Below are 24088 nucleotides of genomic sequence, written 5' to 3' on the forward strand. Positions count from 1 at the left end.
ACCACAGTAGGCTTAAGGAAGCACAGGGGGGGGAAAAAGATTTTATAACTAAAAAGTTGAACACGGCTCAACATTTGCCACAACAAAAAGTCATATCTGGTTGGAAAATCAAATATATGCAAGAACTCACTCCCAGTACCTTGTAACAAGAGGAAGGTAATCTCCTAAAACATGACCCAATAGGTCATCCATGCAACCAGATTAATAATTAACACAACCCATATTTACATTTACTGCAACCTGCAGTGCCCGTAGTAATTATGACTTTAGGTGATGTAATATAAAGAGTGACAGTCCGCGCAGGGAGGAGGTCGGGAATGGTTGGACAGATTAAACACAGAACTTTCCCTCAGGAGACTGCTGTCGTGTCCCATGTCAAAACAAAAGTCACGGTTGACTTACACCAATTATTTAACAAAAGTAACTAAAGTATTTATTTCAAACCAAACCATAATCTTTTCCTAAACCTAACCAAGTAGACCAAACCAGATGTCCAACTGCACAGACCTATTCTGTTGATGGCAATGCGACTGTCAAGAGGGATAAAATAATAGTCATAAAATCCTGTCTCCAGTCTCACTGTGGAGAGTTTTGGCCGGTACACCCCAGTTCCTTTTTAATTCAGTGCTATTTTGGAGCTTACTAACAGCCGATGCTTGACATGGGCACCCTATCCTTTGTCCCAAGACATGGAAGAGATCACAGAAGGGAAGACTTCATCTTAATACGATGAACTGCCATGGAAATGGACACACAACAAGCAGGGGGAAAAAAACAAAAACATGTACACAAAATAAACTAAAAACTACAAAGGACAAAATCACTTTCCGCAATCCAGAATTTTTTTTATTACCAATGAGAATGACCACTGATGATTGTATATGCAAACAAATCCACTTATGTGCCCTTAGTATGACATTACATGGATGACAAATCAGTTTGAAATGTGGACAGATCACATTTTAAATGTGAAAAGCGTGACATGTGAACAATAGACAGAAAACCACAAGATAATAATACATGGTCTGTTCAGTACTTACTCTGTACCGAGCCTTGCTGGTGACTCAAGGCTTTAGGTGGGCTGATCCTGCTCTTGGTAGGGACCATCTCTACATTCTGGCCCTTCTCACCTGGACTCTGGCTGGGGGCCTGAGTCTCAGCCTGGGTCTCACTCTGTGCTTTGTCCGGTGGCACCGCTGCCGTTAAAGACTTCTGTCTGTTCAGGATACCATCACTACCTGCCCTCATCAGTTTCTCCCCCACGCTCAGCCCCCGGGCTCGACCGGCCGCAGCGCCCGTGCCAGGGCATTCCTTCCTCGGGGAGGGCAGCTTGGATCCGGCCGCTGCCGAGGGGGGCCGGGCCAGCCTCGAGGCTTTAGACATCCTGCAGGTCAGCGGATCAGTAAAGCTCCTCTGTCTTTCTCAGCCGGTATGACTGCAGCTGTGTCCCATGGGCAATCCAGGGTTTCTTAGCTCTCAGTGAGGGTGACTCTCCGGCTCCAGCGTGTTCTGACTAGTGCAGGTAGGCTGAGAGGGCCGGAGGGAGGGCACTTTTGGGAAGCCGGGTGGGAGGCAAACTGAGGGTGAGGGGGTGGGGGGGGGGGGGGTTAATAGCTCCTTGGAAGGTGTTCTCTTCTCCTGGCGTGGCCTTCTGGGATCATCCTCCAAAGCAAACAGTGGGTGTGTGCGCGTGTGTGTGTGTGCGCGCGCGCGCGCGTGTGTGTAAGTGAGTGTGTGTTGGTAAATCGGTGTATGTGTGGACAAACCTGTGGAGTGACAGGATGTGCCGTGCCGAATGCAAACAGAAACTCAGGTCTCCAGTGTCAGCGCATTCCGGCTTCTTAATCCCCTCTTTGCCTCACTCTGTGTCACACTCGTGCTCCCTCTCTTCTTTACTTGCACTCATAATATGGTTGTCAACTCCTACCTCGTGCTTCATAATTCTATCCCATGTTACCGTCCTCTTGTGCCTTGTCTCCCCTCTTCTCTTTCGCTTCGGTTCACTTGCTCTTCTTTGCTGATGCACAGCGTGTAACCATCCCGGCGCTCCGGCAGGCGGTGAAAGAAAAAAATTTGGAGACTGCAAGAGAAAACAGGGGGGCGGGGGGTAGGGTGGGGGGAGCGGGGGGGAAGCACCAGGGAGAAAGTGTCGGTAGAGGCTTAGCGGAGGAGCCCTTCTCTTTCAGGTGCAGCTGCTCAAGCTGTTCCAGATGTGCGTGCAGCTCTTCACGTCATCAGCCAACCCGCTCAGAGCCACTCTCTGGTACAATCACTACTTCACCTCGTCCTATTTCCCTTCCTTTTTCCTCTCTCTTCATCTTTTTCCTCTGTCGGTCTCGAGTTATTCAAATCCAGACAGCCCGTACTGCTCACATGTGATGAGATGTTCAGGCTACCAGAGGCAGGAATGCACACACGCACAGCACAACACACTCAGTGCTGGAATTTACAGAGAATTAAAGAGCGCTACGGAGGGGTACGTAACAGCGTGTGTGTGTGTGTGTGTGCGTGCGTGCGTGCGTGCGTGTGTGTGTGTGTATGTGTGTGTGTGTGCGTGTGTGTGTGTGTGTGTGTGTGTGTGTGTGTGTGTGTATGTATGTGCACGTGTGTGTGTGCGTGCAAGACACACACCACGAAGCTATTCTGATCTGCTGCACCGAAGACACAGGCTGTGACAAGAAGAAGAAAAAGAAAAGGGGGGAGCAGAAGTTGGCTGGGAGAGAAAAAGCATAGAAGATCAGATTTTCAGACACTTCTCTCTCTCTCTGTTACCCTTTGTGCTGCAAAAAAAACCAAATCCTCGTCTCATCCTCCACACTCAATTTCTCTCATAAAGCAAAAAAACATTTCTTATCTTTTGACAAGTGTTGGGATGGAACAGTTGTCTGACCCACAGAAATTTCTCAGAGCTCATTGCCAGACAGGCACATTAAAAGTATGAATCAATGACGGTGGGGGAGGCGCAGAAGAAGCAAAAATAACCATAAAGGAAAGATTTCATGGCGATTGTTTTTTTTAAAAGTTAGACACATTTTGCTGATGCAGTCTTTAGAGAGTAAAAACATCCCATAAACTTGTCTAATTCATTGACATTTCCGACAGGTCAGCCTATTTTGGAGCCGTGCGCGTGTGACACTTGTGTAATAGGCTACGGCATGCAAACTGGACATGTGATATCACGCACGGGGACGCCGTTGCGTGCTCACTGACTGAACATCAGAAAATGGATTACAGTGAGCGAAAGGATCAGCTGTGACCAGGCAACACATTATAAAAGAGCAACAATCCACATGGACTGGGCCACGGGCTTAGATTTACACAGGGACGATCTCTCCCTCTGAACTGGTTCTGTGCCACTCAGATATCAAAAAACGGAGAAGTCCCAGTACAGAAAAGCCGCATGTGCTGCCATGTTTAATCCACTGCTATGTTTGGAACTATTGAGCAGAGGTTTTGAGGTTTAAAAAAAAAAAAAAAAAGACATGCACTACAAAAGATTTGCTCAATTCCTCCATAGCAAGCACCCGCCTGCCACACACACACACACACACACACACACACACACACACACACACACACACACACACACACACACACACACACACACACACACACACACACACACACTCCCAATGATTGTCTGAATATGAAGACAGCCATCACTGATCATATAGATATTAAATATTAATCATAAAGCCACATATCTGTATGGCTTTAGATAAAGAGCAAAGAGCAAGATTGACCTACATACTTTCCCAATGAATAGTTCACTGACAAAATCGGACGGCTAAGAACCTCACGGGAACCGCTACATGTCTGATGGATTTTGGAAAGACAGGAAAAGTGAAGAAGCGACAGACATTACCATAAGATTAGAATTGTGTCAGATTATATTTGTGCGTCAGCCGTTTGGCGAGAGCTCGACAATGTTTACAAAATTGTAGCACTAAAGATTATGTCAAACCTTAAAAAAAAAGAAAGAAAAAAAAAAAGGCGGTTAGGGGGGGTCGTTATATGATAAAACTCCATATAGGTCCCACTGAGTGAGCAAATGGTAACTCTCTCATACTATGGTTGCAGCTATTTGTGCGTCTGTGTACATGCTGGGAGTAAATGAAAGCCCTCTGTGTGGACTGGATGCCTCCCAGGCTTCGTGCCAGTTCTGACTACACAGTTTATAAACGCCAGGAACTTGGTTCAAAGGCTTTAAATAACATAGTATTTAGGGATGGATATAATTTGACTTTCCCAATTAAACCTGTGATTTTGTGCAACATGATAGATCATAAAGTATCTATGTATCCGTGACTGATCTCATTTTACTATGCAGGCATGGCGTCAATGTGCAATCAAAAACTAGAAGTGGAAACAATCCACCGCAAGGATTCCAACTTCAAAAAACAAAACCTGGGAAAGATGATTATTTGATGAGTTGAAATTGGCTCCGACAATAAAGACCTGAAAGAGAAAACTGCCACCCAGAGTTGAGCAACCTCATGCCAAAGAGACGACTACTGTTTCATATTTAGGCAGGGAGTAGGCAGTCTGGGACTGAGAAATTTTAAGTTGTGGAACAGTGGGATGGGTGGTTATGGAAATATGATGCAGAAAATCCCACAAATTCTAGTATTGCTGCTTATAAGTGTGTGGAGGAGGGGCTGTTGGACATATTTAAGAAGGGTAGCGGGTTCAGCAAGGTTGTCTAAGTGCCTCTGTGGTATTTCTCTAATTAACTGACTTTTGATTCTGACAGTTATTATTAAACCCAGGGGCATAGGTTAAAAACAACTCGTCCCCCATTAACTGAGCTGTAGGATGAGCTGCCTATATACACACTTGCCATTCGTGCAGAATCTGCCTTCAATTTCCAACATACGGTGGAAGAATGCTTGCTGTCACTCAAGAAAGCAACAGATTTGAGAAATGTGTTATAGTGTAAAGCTGCCATTATTCACATTTCTATCACAACAAAGGGTCACATGACTACCTGGGGTTCTTCGTAATGAGGAAGGGAATTATTACCCGAGTCAACACTTCCTCTCAGCTCTTTGGCGCGTAACGGTGACTTTTAGCTGGTTTTCTCAGCTACAACTGTTTCTTGTTCAGTCTCATAGCATCACTTTTCTGCTGCAGCAGCGAAATGGCTCAAAATTACATAGAATTGATCAAAACTAGCTCAAACTTGCATTCACTGAAAGTTTTCCCCGTAGCTGATGACATCAAAGTAGTGAGTTTGTTTGCCAACCACTGCTTACTTCCCCAGATATCATGGACTGTGAAATATTAGCATTCAAGTTGTGTTTGTGTTCATCCGATGACATACGAGGTGTGATAACAAAAGTTGTGAGACTGTTCCTGGTGTGCACAACAATTTTTGAGCGGGCACATCGTCATGTTGGAGAACCCAGCCGCCCTTCCGCCACAGTTCAGTTTGTTTGCGCCGAATCTTTTCTCGGACGCCTCAGAACGTCGCAGTAGAACTCGGTGTTGCCAATCCGACCCCGTGGGACAAATTCATGGTGCACAACTCGTCGAATGTCAAAAATAACCAACCTGGTTGATCCCTTGAGCCGACACGTCTTCTTTGGTCTTGGAAAGTGATGTTCTGTCCCCTTTGAATTGTGCATGCTACTCAAAACACCTCGCCCGGCTCATGGCTTTCTTGCTGTGCATTTTCTGAAATATTTCTTTAAGTCTATGTTGCTGATTTCCAGAGTTTAACACAAAATCTGCTCAAGATGGTGAGATAGTAAACAAGCACATACCAGTGGTCACAAAAACGCATGTAACACAGGTGGTGGTGTTGATCAGGTAATGTAACTCGGAATACCTCATCTCCAAAATCCAAATATTTACTCACCTGCTCCATTCGCATCAATGTTCTGCTCACCATTCAGGAACGCAACAGGAACAGTCTAAAAACACTTTGATCGTACCTCATAGGCGTTATATTCTCTCTCCGTTTAGCTCCAGTTTGCTTCCACGAACTCTTAACAAACATATTTTTGTCAGTAAAATGTTTCACTATGTTTACCAGACAATCACTAATTTTGTCTGATTGGTGTTGGGCAGCAATTAGTGCACCGTGGTTTATCGGAGGCACTTTCTGAAAACAACTGTCTGCTTTGACTTAACACAATGTTGATGAGACGTCTGCGGAGACAGGTGGTAATTATCTGGGGATTTATCACAATAGATGACCCCTTGCACCTGCACAATTGATCCATTGTTAATGTAACGACACCATTACAACAGCTTTAACTTACCAGTGACTGACATGCAGCAGAGTAAACACAAAGGCCAAGTAAACCAGGAGGTGGACTGGGGGTTGTGGGGATCTGGGAGGCAGTTGGGAGGGGGAGGAGGAGGGGGAGGGGTGAGCTGTGCACCTCTCTGCTGAGGATTAAGGTTGAGTATGTTTTCCAAGCCCTCGGGGGGTCGTTTTTTTCTTTTCCTACATTCCATCTCAGAGCTACCTCCCAACCATATCATGAGTCATTACTGACTGTAACATTCACTCACTATCATCCGCTGAATCAGTTACTGAAGGCACACTACAAGCTCAACAGAAATGCACAAACACACAACAGCAACATTGGGTTCAGTCCCTGCATTTGCACAATAATGCGGGTTTTAAACCAGGTTGCAAACTCTTTCCTCTTCTGGCTTATACTGTTGTCATCTATGATGCATTACACATCGGGACAGAAATAGCATTCAATCATTTTTCAATCTACAACTCATAGGAAATTGCTGCATCATCTAGAATAGATTTAGTTGATTTTACAAAGAAAAGCGTATCACTGGGAGGGAAACTTGGTCAAAATCTCAGTGAGGTTATACAGGAAAACTTGAATGTTCTTCAGAATATCAATTTCTTACCAGAGCAAACAATCAATATTTCATTAGTGACTTTTTAGTAGTTCACAGGCTCATGAAATGCACATCTGAATCTAAACCTCCATCTGGCGCACGCACCGTATCCTAAATTGGTCAACAGCATCCACAACGACAAACTATGCTTTTTCTATCCAAAATGAAATCCTATACTCTCCCGTGCCGTTTCAGCTGCTGAGGGCTCCCAGCTCATGGCTGAAGAAAAGTAACTCAAAGGCAGAAAAAGAAGACAAGGAGACTCACTGACAGTCGGGACCAATTAGTCTTAACACTCTGCTGCTCCCTGGGGAAAGCCACCTAACATGTCACATTATCTGCTGCTTCAAGTCACTAAACGCAGCGCTGATCGTGGCAGACGAGGCTGTCACTCATTCAACAAGTCAACAGAGACACATGCCAAGACAAGAGAAGTGCCGTCTTCAGCGTCATCATCGTCATCATCATCATCATCGTCATCATCAGCTGTTCATCAGCTTAAATAAACAAGATTGATCGAGGTGAATCTGCATTGCTGTTGACTCCATCCGCTTTTATTAAACAAAACAACAGACCGGCCTCCCATGCAACACAGTCATGTAGGTCGTCTGCGCAAGCACCTTAATAAATATTTCCTTTTATTGCGACTTCTACTTGCTGTAGTAATTATGACGGTAGCAAAGGAGGAAGTCAGGAGATGTAGGATAGAGAGTGACAAAGTGTGAGTATGGAGAAAGTCAGGGGTGGTTGGATGAATCAAACACAGGGACTTCCCCAAACGGTGGTATACACTATACAGTTTTGGCAAATGACCTGCTTTCCTTTAGATACGAGAATGTGTTGGTCTTATTTAGGGGAATGCGAAAACCCTCGTATGTTGTTTTGGGCTTCATTGGAAATAGACGCGTTCCGTCGTTTCAGGATGAGGACGTGTTATTAATTCTGGTCTGCTATGGAAATCAGCTTGTTAAGACTTGAAGGATACTCCAGAATATGACGGCAAACTTCCAGTGAAAACTATGTTGTTGAAAGTTTAAATTCAGAGGGCTACGAGAGCTACATCAGTAATTTCACCAGTAGAAGATCTTTAGAAATGTTGAGTCTGTATGTGAATCTTGATCAACATGAACCACATTAATGATAATAGGATACACTTACGTTCGTTACAGTAAGCAACTCATGAGAAAAAAAATGACCATCTTACACCGCACCCGCTATTAAAACTCATCACCGGTCATCACAAACGTGACAGGAAACGTAAACTCTTTGGTGGCGGCAAAAAAAATGGATGATTTTGGAAGGAAAAACATGAATTATGCTCTTTTTTTTTTTTTTTTTTTTTTATCAAGTAACTGTCAAATTACAGCATCTTCAAACCTATCAACAGTGAGAGTCAAGACACAGCTTTCAAGCAACTGCAGTACCACACAATTATAATGTGACTGTGAAAATAAATAGCAAGTTTTTCTGCAAATAGAAAAGATTTAACAGGATAAAACTGGCAAAACCCAGCAATACATGTTTTCTCTACTTAAAGTGATTACATCAGAAGGAAGAAAAAAAAAAATCACTTCTTGAAGATGCAAATACATTGAACAAAATCCATTCATCTAATTTTTGTGAGGTTTTGTCCCTTGAAATAAGCAGAGCCCCTTCTTAACATGAAGCCATGAGAGAATTTTTTTTTAAACAGATCCTCAAATGTTCTTGCACGAATCAAATGCCGAAAGTCAGTAAAAAAAGAACAAAGCATAATAAATATTAAATGAAAGAGTCAATGACACAGCTTTCACTGGGATTGTGATTCTATGTCATCATGACTTCTCCCTGCTTATGTCCTGTCTCTGGGGCCCCCCTGTGGCCTTATGCGTCACTCCTGCTCCTCGCCCTCTGGACATGTGAGCACAGTCACATGCTCAAAAACCCCCGCACTCAGTTTGGAAACATCTAAACTTATTTTTTTCATTGCCTTTACCCCAGAGGCAGCGCATTAAACCCACAGCCTCGTCCTCATCCTTTACACCTCAGCATTTTAGGAGAGTTTAGTTTCTTATCTGGACAGCTTGTCGAGAGCGTTATTGGTGTTATTATCAGCCTCTGCCTGAAGTGTACGGAGAGGATATGAGGAGAGACAAACCACCTCTCCGTTCAGACTGATGTAAATAAGAGGTTTCTCCATTCTCTTTATTATGGCGTATTGACTTTTAGTTCAGTGTCTGGCTGCAGACAGAGAGAGAGAGAGAGAGAGAGAGAGAGAGAGAGAAGTAGTTACCAGATCCTGAAGCAGCAGCATCTGTCTGAGAGCAGAGGCAGAGCACACTGATGCCTCTTCATACCATAAAAAGCACACGAGAACGAAATGAGAAAAACAAGTATCTGCCAACACACAGTCATACAAAAGCATCTAAAAAAAAAAGTGCTTTGTCATGAAATCAGAGCCCTAATGAAGGAGAGGTAAGACAAGTACTGTAAGACAATAATATTGTCAAGATATTTGATGTGATTCATTTTTTTAAATTTCCAAAATAGTGAAAATATGAACAAATAAAAAAGGTTGAAACCTCCTTGTCAGATGTGGTGTGAAAACACAATGAATTTATAAGAATATTCTTGTAGTTCAGTGAAGGAATTAGACGGATGAGGTTTCCAGAGTCGTCTCAGAGGTGTTTGTGATTGCAGCAGTCCAATGAAAAGGCTGCGTCTGGCATTAATACATATAGCCAAAACATACGCAGCCAAAACATACACGTCAGGATCAGAAAGAGGAAAAGGTGAACATATTCAAATAAATACAGAAGACTTTCCATGCAACGGAAGAAAGGGATATATTAGAGAAGAGATATTTATAAATCTGCAATTTTATCTCTAAACTGCATATCTTCAGCACAGCTAAATTAGATGGGAATACAAAAACATAAAACACATGAAAACATGCATTTATGAAAACACCCAAGCAGAAACTTCCATCCACACCAGACAGACCGGTTAGATCTTGTTGTTAGCATCATGTAAACAGCTTGAGGAGCTAAAGGAGCCTTTTAGTGCATCATATATTATGGAGGAGGAACAAGCGTGTTTTCTGTGCCAAGACGGTTGCAACCTTGATTTCTTCCTGCTTTTGGCCCTTTTTAAAAAAAAAAAAAAAAAAAAAAAAAAAAAGGAGGCTTAAGATCAAGCACACAATCAGACACACACCATAGATTTATGCATGTAGTCTAGTTTATAAACAAAGTTTATTATAATTATTTTATTATCAAATGATGAGTGTTCATGTTTCAAAAGCCAGTAAATCTAGCCTAAGTGATAACATCATTGGAAACTTGAAACACTGGAAAGACTGAAATTCCAGACAAAAACATAAAGTATATGACCCATGTCAACTCATTTATAACTAAATTACTTGAAGCTAAAATCGTAAAACGTGGAAGTACCACTAATAATCTCATGGAATGTATTTTGTCGATTTTGTTTCTACTTGTTTTTTCTTCTATTCCTTTTTACTGAGTGTTGAGCTTACGTTCAGGTAAAATATGGTCCACCGGTGAACATTTTTTTCTCCAATTTAATTAACATTTAGTTTCATCAAAGTTATCATTTGTGAATATTTTTAGGACTATGGCACATCTTTTTAATGTTAGAAATGCTCCATCCTATATGAAATACTGCATGCTGCTCAAGAGTCTGCTTGCTGAATGATATGGGCTTTAACGTAGTCAAGCAGAAATTCCTCTGCAATTATTCTGGCAGTTTTTCAACCTGAAGTAAGTAATGTTTTATACTGATGACTCCCTCTCCACCGTCACAGCTGTAGTACCCAAATTTATGCTCACGACGGCTATTTCATTTGCGACCTTTAACATGTGAAAATGCCATTTGTCTAAGCGCTCTCAGGGGGATTGTGAATAATCTGCGTGTGTCTCTGCCTATTTCTGCATGTGTGCATGTCTGTGCGTAAACATGCTTGCCAAGAAAGTAGATTTTCATTGGAGGTTTTCATGGCTTGAGTCTCTAAATCAAGCCGACAGCTTTTAAATGACCGATTATCTTCCCCATAATTTTGCATACTTTCACTGGTGAATATCATTCCGCTCAACATCACAAATAAGTCAGTCGTTTAAATTATATCATAGATTGTAAATCAGACTGAGCTGAATTATGTGGAACATGCCGTGGGAGTTTTACAGTGGGAAAAATGTCTACAACTCAGGACAGAAGCACGAATAAAATATTACAAAGGTTTATATTAATGACTTCCTCACTGAGGAATTCTGTGTTACCACTTAAAAATCAGTAATTCATTTCAAAGTTCAGTTTCATCTGTAAACCTTTATAACCTACGTCTGCACAGACAAAACAGATTAGGCTAACCAGCCGTGCGAAGATCTCCCCAAATCTTCATCGACATCAAATTTCTTTCATTCCTTGTAGAGCATCTCTGCCTTCCTCCACTGCAGAAGAAGGAGATCTAAGTGCCTTGATGCGAGTTGACGTATGACTAAAAAGGCTTTTTCATACTCCAAGTCATCCGTTTAAAACAAGTGACAGTACCATGTAGTAGAGCTGAAAATGTCTTGGAGCAGGGGGTTACAGAGTCAAAAAGACAAATTAGAGGGAGGATTAAATACTAAATGCAACTTCCCTAGGTTTTATTGTTTTATAAGAGACAGACTATCAATGGTTATTATGTTTCATAATTCCACCCAAGCATGTCTTTGGGTTTTCTAGCACAACATCTTGATATCGTTACAATATGTGTGGCATAAGCGAATATCGGCCGATATATTAAACCAGATGATTTATTGGATCAGCTCTGGTGACGACAGGTGTGTGTATACACACACACACACACACACACACACACACACACACACAGAACCATGCATACTTACTATCCGATTTTTCTTTTCATAGAACTCCAACCCTCAATATCTTCCAACGTGTGTGTGTGTGTGTGTGTGTGTGTGTGTGTGTGTGTGTGTGTGTGTGTGTGTGCGTGCGTGTGCGTGCGTGCGTGCGTGCGTGTGCGTGCGTGCGTGCGTGTGTGTGTGTGTGCGCAGGTCCCAAATTCTCACTAACGAACAATCAGCATTGGAAGCAAAGCAGCACATGAACTGCAGTGACAGCAAACACCAGCATGCATGTCTCAACACAACAGGAAGCCGTCCAACGGTACGCGTAGATGCAAGTGGGTGGACACGCATGCACACATGCACACATGCACACATGCACACATGCACACATGGCTTCAGTCAGCAGCAACAGATCTGCTGAACCAACAGCATGGGCCCAGCCTAGGCAAACACAGGACAGAGATGGGGATCTGATGCAAAGGGACACAAAAGTGACACAGACACAAAGAAGGGCGCATCAGGGGATTAAATATGAAACTTGAAATAGTGCTGGAGTTAAAATAAATCATGGTTAACAGGGCTATTAATGATGGAGGTAAAGACGCAGGACTGAATGGATGAAGGAGACATCATGCGAGATGTGCCGCCGTATGCATGCCTGGTCTCAAGACAGAAGATAGCCACAGATTCTTTGGCTCCACTTCTCTTCATTATGGCTTGGCTGAAATCCTACAGGAATAATGACCCCTCAGCTTTATGGCTTTCCTCGGTGGCCATAATCTGAATTAACAGTCCGGTCCCTGAGCTAGAAATAGCATTGACTTGAGGCTAATTGTAATAAATTGCATAGGAAATAGCTCCAAGCAATTGTTGTCAGCCCAAGCTATGGGGAAAAGGAGCGTAAGATCTAAATGTATTGTAGGAAATGTATTCTGCCAGAAAATGTGGCATATTGTTACCCCATCTAAGTCTCGCTTTGGGAAAAAGATAGGGTTTCTGTGAGTGTCATTTAGAAGTGAAGTGTTTCACAACCACTGACTGACAAGAGTACAAGGTCCCACTTGACACGAGTCACTCACATCCTCCAAAACTCTGCTGTGCGTTGCCTGCGCTCCAAAGAGTACTGACACTACAGTGGGCCTTTGTCTCCCAGACCAAATTCATCAAATGTGTCTTTTCAACAGCAAAGGCAACATTACGAGAGCTCCGACACACACGTGTTTTTGATCGGCCTTCATTTTCAGAACTTGGGTCAGAGGTTAGTCAGGGCCCACCCCTCGTCTGACATCTGCCCCGACCCTTTGCCCCGTCGCAGGTTTGTGTACACACATGTTTCAGTGTTCGTGTCCAGTCCAGACTAAGCTGTGTTTCCTGTACCGTCTCACACTCGGTCGCCCCAACCACACCTCCCACTTCCCCAAGGTGCTGATGAAAGGACTTCAGAGCCCCGCTTCATCTGGGCCAAGGCCGCCTTAATGAAATGATGAACTCACTCTGAGACGCAGGGACGCTCTGGGTGCCAGAGAGGTCTGATGAAAAAGAGGGGAGGGGAGGGAGAGGACGGCGAGAGGAGAGAGATGTATAGAGTTGAAGAGAAGAAGAAGGGGGAAGAAAAAAAAAAATCATCCTCTCTTGAGGTAGAACTGGTTCTTCAAATCTCCGCTGCCCCATTGCTCCAAGTGGAAGAGGCAGGGGGAAGGCCAAAAAAAAAATCCAGAGTCTGATCCTCATTAAGAAGCACAAAGAACATCAAAGACTAACTCCAAACCTCTATCAGTCAGGAGCACCCACAATCCCCATGATATTAAAACTCCTGGGCACCATTCAGTGTCAAGTTCTGAGGCGGGCACAGGGGCTCGGGTGACTCACAGGTCGGGGGACTTTAAGGTCCTGGAGGTCAATGGAAAGTTTGAGCTAACTTTTCCTCACCTCAGTGACTGCCCACTGTTAAAAAAAGCTTTCTGGTGGCAGAACAAAAGCAGGAGACTGTGATAACTAGCAGCTGTGGGTTGATAATGGTAACTGCGAGTGCAGTGGAAAAATTTTTAAATTTAAAGACACAAGTCTCCCTTAAAAAGTCGGCTTTAAAAAAAGGTGAGCTATCTAAGACTTCATTCATTGTGTGCCGTATTCTCAAACTACTTTAGCTTGAGGTCTTGATAAAAGTCTTTAGTTCAATCACATGTGCAAAGGTTACTGGTCAGCTTTGCAGTATATTCTCACTTTGAAGTTGGGTCAATGTCAGCTCTTCGAGGGCCACGTAATCTTTACAGCGCTTCCATAATAGCTACTTTCATCCAGTGTTAGCACTAATATAAAGGTAGCACATCTGAGGTTACTCGTGATCTTTTTTTACTTTTTATTTTTTTAAATATGTATGTATGCAGAGGGACCGATATGCTCAGCTAATTTTTCTTAAAAGCAGGGCACCAAAACTGCATGCTGGGAAATATGCCACACTCATAAGGTAGCCAAAATAAAACAGTTTAGAGAAGAATTTGTGAGATAAGATGTCAAATCATGAGAACTAATAATTGTAAGTTTGACAATGAGACATAAGTTTATAAAAAATGTTTATGACTTGACTTGATAACGTGTATTAAATTTAGTTTGGCCACTTCAAAGCAACAAAACAAGCTGAGAAGACAACAAAAACATAATATATTCCATTATCAAGTTATTGTGGCAAGCACATTAGCAAGCAGTTACCTGTTTACATATCCAAAGACATTGACATTGCAGGCTGTAACACCAAAACAATAAGCTGAAAGACAATAAAATGTTCCACAAGGCTGAGAGAAACTGCAGAGTTGGGTGATAATTCTCTGCCGGTTTGTCAAAAATAACCAGTGCTCTTTCAGAATAAAAATACAAAAAACATCCGTTGATTTCACTAAACAAAACTGTTTCTTTACAGCAGAGGGCGATCAACCAGTGATTTCACTATGTAACGCAAGAAAAAAAAAAACAAGCTTGAGGATATTGACTCTCCACATAAATGAAGTCTTAACCTCTTCTCAAGAGAGGTATGTAAGAAACTATGAAAATTGCTCCTGGTTGCGTTTTAAAGAGAAGATAAATGCTGACTCTACATTCCACTGGTGGTCCGGAACGTACAGCCGGGCTGACTCGGATCACAACAGCACAAAAAGGGCTGTTCCTCTCATCGACACAGCAGACATCAGGCACACATCAGTACTGTTTTGTCTGGCAGTGCTGAGACATTAAACAAAAAAGAAGCTTTGATAAATCGAAAGGCTAAAGAGTAATAGAAGTCAAAATCTTAAGAAAACACAATTACCCGATGTTGTGAATATTTATGGTGTCGGTTCAAACAGAGGGCAGCAGACAAAGCACACGCTTTAATACAGCCTACCAAACAAATTGAAACATCAAAATATCAAGCTGTTGTTTTGTTCTTTGTGCTCAAAAATTATAGGTACTATGTATCAAAAAAAAAAAAAAGAAAAAAAAAGAAAGAAGATTACTAAAATAATTTTTGTGACAGATGATACAGTATCGCATCTGGAGGTCGGGAGCATCCATGTATTATTTGGTCCGACTAACAGAGTGATTGAATGAGGGAAGCAGAGAGGAAAGGACCTTGCTAACCTTGCCAAAAGGTCTGATGATCGCTGTCCCCTCTTTAGACTCACAGCCACGGCCATTAAATCTCTTACACAACTGCTGGCCTTTGCAGTGGCTCCTGACAGCCAAGTCTGCATCATCGTGGCGCTCAGCTTCACATGAGGTAGATAACACAGAGGCTGCACATCATATTTGTTTGTTAAATATCTGACTCATTTGCCGGCTTAAGCGTCTGCAAGAGCTCTAGTCACATTTCTGAAAAGCAAACGAGTAAGAAACAAATTGTTCAAGGTGCCTTATAAATTCTTCAAGTCGAGAAGCTTGACCATCACAGAGAAAAGGTCTGGATTTAAATGTGGTAGGTGGTTCAATTGAATAGAAAAGGCTCTTAATTAAAAATAAATAAATAAATAAATAAAAAAAAAGTCCTTTGTCTTCAGATTAAGAGTTTGGATCAAAGGATCAGCAGCCGTTTGCTGATGCCAGCACCACACTTATTGGCATGCTGGTATTTCACAGACTTTCCAGGGAGTAAAGTGGATTAGCCCAACCTGACCTGAAAATTCACAGGAAGTGAAAGGAAGCCAAAGAACATACTAGCATACTGCACACAGCATTGCCTATATTCATTTCCCTATTCTCACACTGGGAACGTTGCTGATAAAAGTTTTCTTTGAAAGAAATTTGCTGATAAAGCAATAGGTCTCCGCTTATTCTGCCACTCATTATTCTCTCTTATCATCGAAAATAGAAGTTGCGACCAGCGGGAGAGGATAATTGCCGAAGGTGTTTTTCATCAGTTCGGGGAGGGGGGCGGGGGGGGGGAAGTGGCTGCTAAAATGTGCTGTAAGGTCATACAGAAATGTGTATGTGTTCCTCCCACAGCCCCTCGCTCCGACCGCACCCAATCGGTGGCGTCCCATCCACTTATAAACACCCACTTGCATCCTCGCACTAAACCTCCCATCTATCACACTGACAGCAGCGGCTTGCGGTCATTGACTGGGAGTGGATTCTCTTCCCTTCCACAAGCTCGGTTATCAAATTCGATAGTGAAGCAAAACATTTGGAATGTCAAATGAGTGGTGTCAGATGGCTTGTTTTTAGCTAAGTGAGAGTAAATTACCTGTACTCGGGAAGGGCTTCTCAAACACACTGTGTTGCACTATGTGTTCTGGTTTCTCTTATACCTCTGTCAATTATGCTGAAATGTTTGTCTTCGGTTTCCTAATTAGCACAGATCATGTGTCTAAGCCACACACATAGTTCCCACAAAATATTTTTGCGTGGGAAAACAACATATAGACAAGACACACACACACACACACACGGGCAGCTGTTGCAGTGCTTTTACACACTATGCACTTAACTTAAAGAATTAGTCAAAACTTTTAGAAAATATTCATATTTACGTCATTTTTCAAACATGAAAAATGGATAGAAAATGCTCCGTCTCTTACAATAATAACAATGGCGACTGCAGACACGGGTTCCTTTGTTAAAGCGTGTGTGTTTAGTCTGGCCTCTGTGGCAGTGACCCAGATCTTTTGATTGATTTGTAAAGTCATTAAAATCACAGTTGGTGAATAAAAGACTCAATGTCGTCAGCGTGGCGTTTAAAGATAAGCCTAAGATAAGCCTAATAATCAGCGTCCCCCCCACCACACACACACACACACACACAGATAGACATATTTAATATGAAGCATCAGAGCGCAAACTCACACAAACGCAGCCTCATTTTCTCCCCCCACGTAGCTTTTTTTTTAAATATTTTTCTTTGAACATGACCTTGCTGCAACATCAAAGGAGAGGCTATTTGACTTCTCACTCAACTGTGTCCAAATCAATTTTTTGTTCCCTTTGCTCCCTTAAAAAAAGAAAAAAAAACCCGATGTCATCGGGTCTAGTATCATGCATCATTAGTGCTCGGGGAAAGCACGCAGAGAATGTTATTACACCCTGCGTCTCAGCAGCACACAAGCACGACCAGACGGCCTCTAATCACCAATAAAGAGGAGCAGATATTTCAAGACTACTGTTCAGGGTGGGTGAATGAACGGCATGTGCGCGGAGAACTGCGGCACCCTTTGGGAGTCATCATTTTTAACAGCGTATATTCCCAGCTGCATCTTATCAGGCCTCAGATCCTTCCAGACTCAAGATGACTATAAACAAGATAGACGTGTTTGTTTACTCCTCGGCTGATTCCACAGGCGACAAAGGAGAAGCGGGCGGGAACGACAACACCGGGGAGCCCACAGACAGGCGCTCGGCTGCAGCAGCCAATATAAGGCGCTCCGAGTGCTCCGTGCTGAGAGGTCCGTGCTACTTGTTGCTGCGGAATAGGTGAAATTCTTTATCTCCCCGTTCTTCACTTCTCAGGTGCGGAAAGTTTGGGCTGACATCGTCCACTGCATATGTGCTTTTTTTTTTTCTTTTTTTCAGAAAATTATAGATACTCCATCATGTCCTCTTCGGGAAGGAAATCATAAAGTGGGGGGGGGGCATTTTTTTATTATTATTATTATTAATAAAAATAAAAAAAAAAAGAGGAAAAACATCTGGTTCCTCTTCATATAGCAGCGGCATCCCGCTGCTGGGGAGACGGCGGAGTCAGGAGAGGATGGATAATTCATTAGGCACGCAAAGTTTCATGATGCAAAGCCATACCGTGAGACAGCGATGATGACTCACCCAGGAGTAATTCTAGCCACAGGACACCATTAACTGTACAATAAGTTGCACTCTTATTGCACCGATCTTTCGTCGTTCTTTTTTTTTTTTTCATCTTTTCAAAATATTGTCTCCCTCTGACTTAATTTCTCAAGAATGACCTTTCTGTTAGCTCCGGTTCCTCTCAAACACTCGCTGATGGAACAAAATGTCTTAAGCCAAGAAATAGTATACAATGTTGTGTTTTTTTTTTTTTTTTTCCCAAGAATAGGCCAAAGTAGAGCAGAGTGCTTTCACTTTGTGGCGTATAGAACATTAGAGCTTTATATAGTGAAAAACACAGCGGGAAGGAGCAGCAGAAAATGTGTGAAATGTGAAAGAGCTGGAAATGAAATATACACAAACGTACTTTAAAAAGAGGGTTGTAGACTCTTCTGAAATGTCTGTAGGCCTTGGGCTATATTTTTTACTTTAATGGCTTTTTTAGCCCCATGAATGGGCCAAGTATATATAATAATGAATCAACATTTGTTTCAATGAATATCCATAAAAGCTTTTTAAAAAAAAAAAAAAACAAGGTCACTTACAGTTAAAATATTTTTTTGCCAACTAAACCTCACAAACCAGCACATAAGCTGTGCTTCAAAAATATATCAACTCGAGCTTACTGCCTTTTATCATAAACACTCCTCGTTTAAAGCAGGAAAAACAACAGCATATTACAGATAAGGCAACAGCCTACCCTTAAATCTTTTGTGTTTTACACTCTCAGGAAACTTAAGAGCCCTTAAGGGACATGCTTTTAATCCACTGTGAAAACAGCTGTTTAGCATCTCAGGGGCTTGGCTCTTTCCAGCAGGATCATCTCAAGTGGCTATCAAATGTGATCAGCCTACCAGATGTAGCATTTCACGCTTTTGCCGAGTCAACAGCGACTCGCCAGAAACGACATAGGATCCATCTACAGAAAAGACGTCTTAGGAAATTAAAGCTATCCTTCAACCTCACCTTCACGTATATCTAATTTGTTTTCAGAGACAATTATAAGCTGCAGAGACATCAACCCCACCACCCAACCCCCCACCTCCACCCTCCCCCTCCCCGGTTCCTAAAGCTTAACGCTGACACAGACACCGTCTGCATTCCTGAGCTGGTAACGAAGCATATTCTGTATTCTGTGATTACCATTCCAACACAGCATTTACAATATTCCCCAGACAATCACACAGGGGACCGGAAGGAAGATAACACGGCAGCCATGTTTATTGTTTGTCCCGGACATCCTGACACAGAAACACTGATAAGTGGCAACAACAAAGTATTTCAACAAGAAGCTGCAGATGAGCCAGAGGGAGTGTTAATGGGATAATGGAGTCAGCAGCAGTGCACGGTCTCCCTTTTAGGATGACTGAGTGTTTGTTAGTTAACTTGTTTTGCCCCACTTCTGTTTAAATGTTGTAAACACACTATTAGATAAGAATTCATAAAAAAAAAAAAACGTTTGCTGAAAATTGCACTGACAATTGTTTGAGTACTTTACAGTGAAGTAATTGCGGCAAGATCAGACGAGGTATCGCATTTGAATATGCAGATATTCATCATTCGTTGGAAGTTAACTTCTTGCTGTGATGATTTACGGCTGCAATTTGTAACTTTTCACACAACAGAGTATTCAGTGCTGCACACGAGAAGCTCTTTTACCTTGTTGGTATGAAGTGACGTTGCGGTTATCACCAACGTGGATGCGATGATCTTATTGACTGTGGTGATGCTGTGGCCAACGAGGCACAGGAGGCTTGAGTCAAGGAAGAAAAGGCATATGGAGCAACAACATTGTTTAACAGCGTCATGGCAGAGCGCAAACCACGTGAAGATGTCCCTCGCGATTGAGTTGGACGCTAAACTGCTCCACCCTTCCTTCTTGTGAATCATTCCCAGACTGGTGGGAACAGAGAAAGCTATATTTTCATTCAGCCATCCAATCAAGACTGCACGTCTGTCGCCAGAAACTGTTGACTTAATCTGCACATATTGCTGGAAACCTGAGATGATGGACACCATTGCCGAGAGTGCAGCTGTTCAGGATGTGAAGCAGCCGGCTTGAAAGACATATCACCGTTTTACTCACTGAATGAGCAGCTCTACAGTCAGTCCTCCACTAAACAGAGATAAGTCCCCGAATCTAAAGAAGCAGACCGAACGCACGCACGCACACACACACACACACACACACACACACACACACAAAAGATCTAAAATCGAAAAGACTCTACAAATAATGTAGTAAATGTACAAATAAAAGTGGGAGTGCCTGCGATGCTAAGAAGGTCAGCCACATAGCGCAAGCAAAGTTGAAGACATCTACAAGTAATTCTAAGATATCGATGTTGAGAACCAGGAGAGAGCTGTCGTAGCTCTTTGCTATGAAAACGTAACCCTGAAACTCGTAAAGTTACAATGGCGAACAGTAAAGTAACACCCGAGATCAAAATAGAAACGTGGTCAAACAGACGAGGAACAAAGAAGAAAGAACTATTCCGCATGTTAGGTTGGGTAGTTACTTTATTAATCCCCGAGGGGAAATTTTTTTTTGTGCGATACGGACCCACATCTTGGTGTTGTCCCCGAAACAACCATTAAAACTACTTGACTTTGTCCTCAAAACCACACAGTGAAAAACATTTCTGTCGCCCTTGAAACACGCGGATCCAGCAAACCCACATTTTCCAAAGTGATCTCCGGAGACGACGAGTTTGGCTTTTTGAAACAACAGACATAAAGCATTTCGTAGGTACATTAGTACTTCTCTGCAGCAATAACCAAGTGACTAAAAACTGATTCTATCGCATAAGCCGTCGCTCTTCTCCGTTATTCTGAAGATTAAAGTAAGAAATCTCCAACTCTCCTCCTTTTGCTGCATTTGGCAGCTGGCTTGGGCAGCCGCCATGCCTAAACAGACAGTAAATAGCGCCTTAGATAAAACTGCTAACTTAATCCAGATAAAAAATGACTCAAACGAGAAGTCAGTCGTCGGACGCGTCGAGGCGGCGACGACGGTGTATTTTCAGAACTCGCGTAAACTGTGTGACGAGAAAAAAAAACAGCATCCCTTTAGTTCCGCTGATGCGAGTCGACAAACTCGCATCTGCTGTAGCGTTCACTCTGTGACGACAAGATCATTAGCTGTTATAGCAATTTGAAAATAAATGAAGTGATGGATGAGCTCCTGTTCTGCTCCACAGCTGATATTTATATTCTATATTGCCGATACTTCGAGCGAATGAGTATTAAAGTTCAGTCCAGAAGGTGTAGGCCAGGACGAGGCGTTCACCAGCTGGGCGTTGAACTAGGGGGTGCTTGTTGTGTATGTTGTGCGTGTGTGCGTGCATCCCAAAGACAGAGAGAGAGAGACGAGGTTGAAACTTGACCTCGCTGTCACCTGCTTTCTGAGCTGCAGGGGGGGAGAAAAAAAAGGAGGATGGGCTGAGTCAGAGTGAGTGGTTTGCTGCTGAAGCTGCTGTTGTGTCCCTCCACACGTCAACCCTGCACGCCACCGCGCACAAGCCGAGTCTAACCTGCGTCCAACATCAGCACTTCTCACCCTGCCGTCCACATGCACACACACACACACACACACACACACACACACACACACACAGAGAACACAAAAAGCACACCAAACTGCCAGTACAGCTGCCCCTCTCGGACACAAATCCCGACCGTGCACATGCGCCGTCACAGAACCAGCCTGCTATACAGTAGATGCACCCTTCTGGAGGGCTTTGCAGCAAACTGGCAAATTTTCCCATCGCGTCCTTGTTCACGTGCTCCGTCACTCAATCTGTCACCATGGAGATGAGCTCAGTTTCTCTCGTCTCATGCCGTAGCGCATACACTGCAGCACGCAGCAGCAGCAGCGGCAGAGGCAAGCGCAGCTGACGCCGTGGGTTGGCTCGCACGCCGTCAGAAGTGCATCTTTTAAAGCATCTACTTGAAAAACCAAAGAGTCCTTGAACGTGATCCGATTCTGCAGCGGTTAGTGTGCGCGTGCGGTACCTTAAGTTGAGGCGATGCAGTAAAGTGGCCAGTGCGCGCACCGCAAGGTGAGCGCCACCTTACTTTTTAAGACCCAGCGTGAGAGGGGTTTCCACTCACGGCGGAGACCTGAGGAGGAAAAAAGTTAGCTGCAGCACGTAAAGGGCAACTGCCACTTCAGATGAGTGTATTAAAGTGGGGACTAAACGGGATCACCGCGCAGACGCCCCGCGTGCGCAGCGCGGACCACCGGTGAGGGCTCCGCACAACAGCCACAAAGCAGTCACATAAGGAACATAACGTGTGTAGCATAACCAGCAGGCCTACGTGTAAGCAAAAAATAAATAAATAAATAAATATGTCACCAACAATTATTGCATTTAAAGCAGCAAATAACAAGTTTCATTTAGAGGAAAAACTACATTTTACTTCCCATCTTTTGCATGTTCACTATATTCGGCATCGCACGAGGAGTGTAATCTAGTGACAGCTGATTGCCTATGATATTTTGAAGAGAAAGAAAAAACTGTAACATGTTTCCCGCTATGCTTCCCTACGTGAAAGTACAGCAGTGCGTTTGCCCACCCTGAAATACTTGACAGGCGACCAGAACTTCAAAAACCAGAAGCGGAGTCAGTTTTGAAGTAGTTTTCAGCAGAACGCGCGCAGTCTGGTGGAGTTATGGAGAAACCAAGGTCAGCAGACATTGAAGCGGCTCAGTAGTTTGGACTTACTGTGAAATTTGGGGCTTCCCTTGTGATCACTCGGAGGAAGGTCTGCGAACTGCACCCGGTGTCCCGACATAGCGCCTCTCGGGTCAGAGCCACACCACCCCGCCGGCTGCGCTGCGCTGCTCTGCTCTGCTCTCCTGCGGCTTGTTGCCAAACTCTCCGGTAACTTCCGAGAGAGAGAGCGCGCGCGGGAGGGGGGGGGGGGGGGCTGAACTGCGTCGAGGCGACCGCGTCCGTTTGGCGCGTGGGAATCCTTCACAGACACGCTGCTACACACACACACACACACACACACACACACACACACACCGGAGGGGCGTGTCTGTCAACGACTCCCCCCCCCCCCTCCCACCATCCCAACACTTTCCCTCCCTCTCGGTGCCTCCGCGCTGACTGTGTGCCAGGACTGCGGTGAAGCGCCCCCCCCCCCCCCCCCCCTCACGGTCCACGCTCACCTGCCCTCTGCTCTGTAGTCCAGGACTTTACGGTCGGACGCAGTGAAAGCAAGGGGGGAGGCACGAGCATGTCCCTAAAGTTGTTGTTTTTTTTTGTGCTCCCGCGTTAAAAAAAAAAAAAAAAAACTTTCACCCCCTAATGTCCGTGACTGCAGCGTTACGTCATCACTGTAAAGCTTTGAGGGGTAAAAGATACAAATACAGTTTAAGTAGGATGCTGTAGCCTGCAAATGTTACGTGAGCATTGTGGGATCACGTGGTAGATGCTTTTTTTTTTTTTTTTTTTTTTTTTAAAGAGGAAAGTGTTTAATCAGTGTCAAAAAAAAAAAATCTCCCTTTGGTAGTGTAATATTTTTAGAATTAGTTAAAACTTTTTTTTTTTTTTTTAAAACACTATCCCACCGTGTCCTCCAACATCCCATCCCATAATCTGAAACATTTCACGTTTTTATAAGCACTGTGTAGTCCGTTTAACTCAGAGCAGTAGTAGGCCTACTGATAATCCCACGTTGTTGAGCTCAGTTTGGAAAAAAAAAAAAAAAAAAAAAAAAAAAAAATGAAATCCCTTAATAATGGGCTACAGTAACTTTGTACGGGCATACGGGAGCCTACAGCGCCCCCTAATGGAAGGAAAACGCAACATTTACCAGCGGGCAAACACCCGAGATATCTATAGGAGGGGGGGGGGTGGACAAAATACCATGAACACCGTTGTCATGACTAACGGCTAATTTGAAGCAGACACGTTGAAGGTCTACGCTGGGTTGAGCTGCGGCAGGGCAGACGGAGCGAATCTGTGATGCCGCATGCCAATTTAGGTGCATTACATCAAAAACAAAGTTGGATGCATTCATCAAAAACCATGGTTCGTGGATCAAAG

At 43.4% G+C, this 24088-nt stretch overlaps 1 protein-coding gene across 13 annotated transcripts in view; it reads right to left on the reverse strand.

The window, feature by feature from the left end:
* LOC138204324 (sickle tail protein homolog) overlaps positions 1 to 22891 on the reverse strand; it is a 107211-nt gene extending 84320 nt beyond the window's left edge. For 7 of the 13 annotated variants that reach the window (XM_069159490.1, XM_069159493.1, XM_069159491.1 and 4 more), the window contains exon 1: positions 1041 to 2066. In XM_069159490.1, coding sequence (XP_069015591.1) covers positions 1041 to 1383 — 343 coding nt within the window. In that variant the 5' untranslated portion in view covers positions 1384 to 2066. Of the gene's footprint in view, positions 1 to 1040; positions 2067 to 22756 lie in introns of those variants that run through there. The other 6 variants (XM_069159504.1, XM_069159503.1, XM_069159501.1 and 3 more) reach the window with 3 other exon arrangements.
* Between the last annotated feature and the right edge of the window lie 1197 nt (positions 22892 to 24088).

The sequence above is a fragment of the Embiotoca jacksoni genome, unplaced genomic scaffold (genome assembly GCF_022577435.1).
Source record: "Embiotoca jacksoni isolate LCO1_2020_lvr unplaced genomic scaffold, fEmbJac1.0.p SCAF_25, whole genome shotgun sequence".
In the NCBI taxonomy this organism is placed as follows: Eukaryota; Metazoa; Chordata; class Actinopteri; family Embiotocidae; genus Embiotoca; species Embiotoca jacksoni.